General features: G+C 31.1%; 1 protein-coding gene across 1 annotated transcript in view; it reads left to right on the forward strand.

Moving 5' to 3' along the window:
- Window positions 1–4172, forward strand: part of alien (COP9 signalosome complex subunit 2 alien) — a 37773-nt gene that overhangs the window by 25322 nt on the left and 8279 nt on the right. Inside the window, exons 5-7 of the mRNA XM_067053726.1 lie at window positions 2850–3024; window positions 3107–3245; window positions 3319–3509. Of these exons, the coding sequence (XP_066909827.1) occupies window positions 2850–3024; window positions 3107–3245; window positions 3319–3509 (505 nt within the window). The remainder of the gene's footprint in view (window positions 1–2849; window positions 3025–3106; window positions 3246–3318; window positions 3510–4172) is intronic.

Consider the following 4172-nt stretch of genomic DNA (forward strand, 5'->3'; position numbering starts at 1 on the left):
TGTTGTTCACGGAATAGGTAACACCCCTAAGTTTTCTGTTATCTACATGTAAAGTTATTCGCCAGTGGTCACAATTCGACAATTGTTTATATAGAGGTATATTTTAGTTTTATTGTGGCCATAATGCTTAGGGGTTTTCGTTATTTCCAAGGGAAAAAATATCTTTATTGTTTTATCTTTTCTTTTCCTTTCGCGATTATATTTTTTTTTTTTTTACTTTAACTCACCCCCTTCTCCGCTGAGCGTGGGCAACGATAAACGTATAACTAAAGATAAATCAAAATTTGCGGTTATACAAGCCATTTAAGCCTCTGTATCCTGATATACGAGGAGATACGAGATTCCTTGCAGAGCCCTAACAGTTATTAATATGTAGGCCCATATAAAATGATATTAAGAAAGAAAATATAATCTATGCATTCTACTAACTTATAAATTGATAGTTCTTTCTACGTACAAATGTTGTCTGTACCTTCTAATTTCTCTTTAACCCCATACTATCCAATCTACTTCCACCATGCACTTTACTGTTTTAAATCCTTATTTTACATCTTCCAGGATTCAGGTGAACAGCTATTTTTGTAGTATATTATTCCTTTATTTATCACTTCTTAAAAATGGGAATTAGAGAGGGAAGGGTAACAGTGAATAAGTTTTTTAGCTATGTTAATTTTTGATGGTAAGGATGCTGTGAGTGGTAGTTTAAAGGTCTGCCTGAGTAAGTTGGCTTATTGCACCAGTTAGTGGATATGGTATTGTCTGGGTTTCTTATGATGAGAAGGTCAAGGAAGGAAGGGAGAGATTATTTTCAAGTTCTACAGAGAAATTAAGGCATGGAATGTAAGAATAATGGCAGTTAAAATATTAGATATTTTTTAGGGATTTAGGACAATTCTTACCATTCACCCCATAATTTTGCTTACTCTCTTCCTTTCCTTGACCTCCTCATCATAAGAAACTCAGACAACACCATGTCCACTGACTGGTACACTAAACCTACTTACTCAGGGAGACTTTTAAATTACCACTCCCAGCATCCCTACCATCAAAAAATTATCATTGTTAAAAACCTTATTCACCGTTGCCTTTTCCTCTCTAATTCTCATTTCCATGGAACTAACATACACAACATTAAACAAATACTCCTAACTAATAACTCCTCCCTTCCCCCATATCATTCATAAACTTATAATTAACTACAAAAATTGTGTCACTACTTCATTCAGTTCTTCATGGCCCCTCTCTATACCCTTGTACAGGTCACTACCATACATCCCCTCTCTCTCAGATAACATCCAAAAATTTGTACGTTTCGCTATACCTAACCTTTATATTGCTGTCAGATCTCATAACAAACTACCTTTTACCTACTCACATTTTAAGGACTCTCTGTTTTACACCCCTCCCAATTGCAATTCCGCTTATATTGGTGAAACCAAAAACCTCCTTAAAGACCGCATCACAAAACAAATATTTTGCCTCCTCACATAATTATTCTGCCTCAAAACGTTCAGGACATTCTTTATCTTTAAACCATCCTTTGATTTTAATAAAACTTCTATACTTTCCACAGTCCAAAACCACGACAAAAGGTTTATCTCAGAAAGCTTTTATATCCTACTAGAACCTTTTTCTGTCAATTTAAAAACTGACAAACAGAACTTATCGTTAACATATTCCAAATTACTTAATGTTCTTGTATAATTTTTAAATTAGTTGTCACCTTTTATGTTTCTTCTTTAAATTTCTTATTTCTATCCTTCCAAGTAACTTTTAGCTTATTTTTGATCTTCTGGCAGCTTCATCATCTTTTCCAACATACTTTTTTTGTCACGCATGAGCTACTTTACTTGGATTTTCCACCTCTTCCAAGCAGCTTTGTTGTTTAAGTTTTAATCTTTTTTTCCCCATCTTTCTTTTACACCTTTCCTCTCTATTCTTTTCTTATTTTTCCAACTCCTTTCATTAGTTATGTTCAACATTATTATTGTCATACTTACTAATTACTTCTTTTGTCTTACTCAACTTTATATTTTGTTTCTTTATTCTAGTATTTTACTTACATATTTCATTAATTACATATATTTTCTTTCTCTTTTTTTCCATGACTTTAATTTAAATTATTATTATAAAATTAAAGTATTCATATTTCTTGGTTTTGTTTGCATTATATAACTTTATACTTTTATTTCCTTGATCATGTTATTTTACTCACATATTTAATTACCTATATATAAATTTTATTTCCCACTTCTTTCATTACTTTATTTTAAATAGTTTTCATTTTTACATACATTTACTAACTAGATTTTCATATGTAGTATATTATTTGTTCTTTCCTATTACTTAATTTTAATATTACTCTTCTTTTACAGCCTTAATCTTCTTATAATACTTAAACTATTCATGTCTGTCAATATTATTTATCCATAATGTTAGTTATTTTCTAATCATTCTATATCTCCTTTTATTCATTGGTTTTCATCTTGCTTTTTGTTCTTAGCCCTGATGAAGGTTAGAAATTCTGGCCAAATTGTTGGCACTAATAAATAAGTTCTTACTTATTTGTGTTCATCACTGCGCCCCCAACCATCTTCTCCTCATAGATATAAATTTATGTTTTGAAATGTGGTCCATGGGTATAATCAAAGCTCAAAAGACCATACTTTATGTCATTAAAAAAACTGTACACCACTTTAAGATGTTAGCCAGTTTGTTAAAAAAGTAATTAGGAATGTCGTTTCTCCTAAAGTTTTAATTCTAGAAGTTTTTTTCTCTTTTGGAACCTACTGCTAATTATTTCATTTGAACTAATTTATTTCATCATTACTCTTTATTTTTAATTTTAGACTGATGATGGCGAAGACGACTTAAAAAAAGGAACACAACTGTTAGAAATTTATGCCCTAGAAATTCAAATGTATACTACGCAAAAAAATAACAAGAAGTTAAAAGCTCTATATGAACAATCACTTCATATTAAATCTGCTATTCCTCATCCGCTAATTATGGGAGTTATTAGAGGTAAACTTTAAAAAAATTTTAATGTCAGGGAATCACCTGAGTTTAATTAAATATTTGATAGTATTTGTCTATATCTTTTTAGAATGTGGTGGGAAAATGCATCTTAGAGAAGGAGAATTTGAAAAAGCGCATACTGACTTTTTTGAAGCATTCAAGAACTATGATGAGTCAGGTAGCCCTCGACGTACAACTTGCTTAAAATACCTTGTTTTGGCTAATATGTAAGTAATTTAAAATTAATTAACTAAATGATTGATCAGTAGATAAAGTTTTTAATTCTGATTCTTTTTTCAGGTTGATGAAATCTGGGATTAACCCATTTGATTCACAGGAAGCAAAGCCTTACAAAAATGATCCAGAAATACTTGCAATGACGAACTTAGTATCATCTTACCAAAATAATGATATTAATGAATTTGAGCAAATTCTTAGGACCCACAGAGTTAATATTATGGATGATCCTTTTATTAAAGAACATATTGAAGGTATGTTAAAACCTATAGTATATAGTAAATTTATTGGGCTGTAGTCTCTTTTCTAGATTCATACAAGTATGATATGTTTCGGTTAAGAATTTTTGATTGAGGAAGTCATTTTTATGGAGACATGTTAAAATAGGTAACAGGTTCTTGTTCTGATTAAAGTCCTTCTATCTTCCAAAAACGATCTTTCAAAAAAATTTAATGATAGAATTTGAAAAGGTGAGAAATTTCTTATTAGTTAAGAGCACAAGAAATTGTTTGGCTGGAAACAATACTGCGGCATGTGCTGAGGTACCCAAGATTTGCTCAACTCATTTATGTGACTGAACACCAATCCACACATAACCATTGTAAATTATTGTCACCATGAATCCAACATTAATGTAAGGCTTTATATGTCAAGAAGTCTGCTGAGAAAAACTGATGGAATGCAACTACCCTAGTAATGCATAGTACATGAAAATCAAAGCAAACTGTAGATGCTGTGCTGTATTTATTTTTCTAATGTACCAAGAGATAAATCTTGACATTCCTACTTTGGCTAGTACAATGCTGCAATTTCTAGGTGTTCAGGTGTTAGAAAAAAAAACCAAAAGGTTAACTTGCTGGACTAGTTCTCCCACCAATGATTGTATCAGTACACACACACATATGTATATATATATA

Source organism: Halyomorpha halys, unplaced genomic scaffold, assembly GCF_000696795.3.
Source record: "Halyomorpha halys isolate HHAL.00 unplaced genomic scaffold, Hhal_1.1 Scaffold415.1, whole genome shotgun sequence".
Classification (NCBI taxonomy): Eukaryota; Metazoa; Arthropoda; class Insecta; order Hemiptera; family Pentatomidae; genus Halyomorpha; species Halyomorpha halys.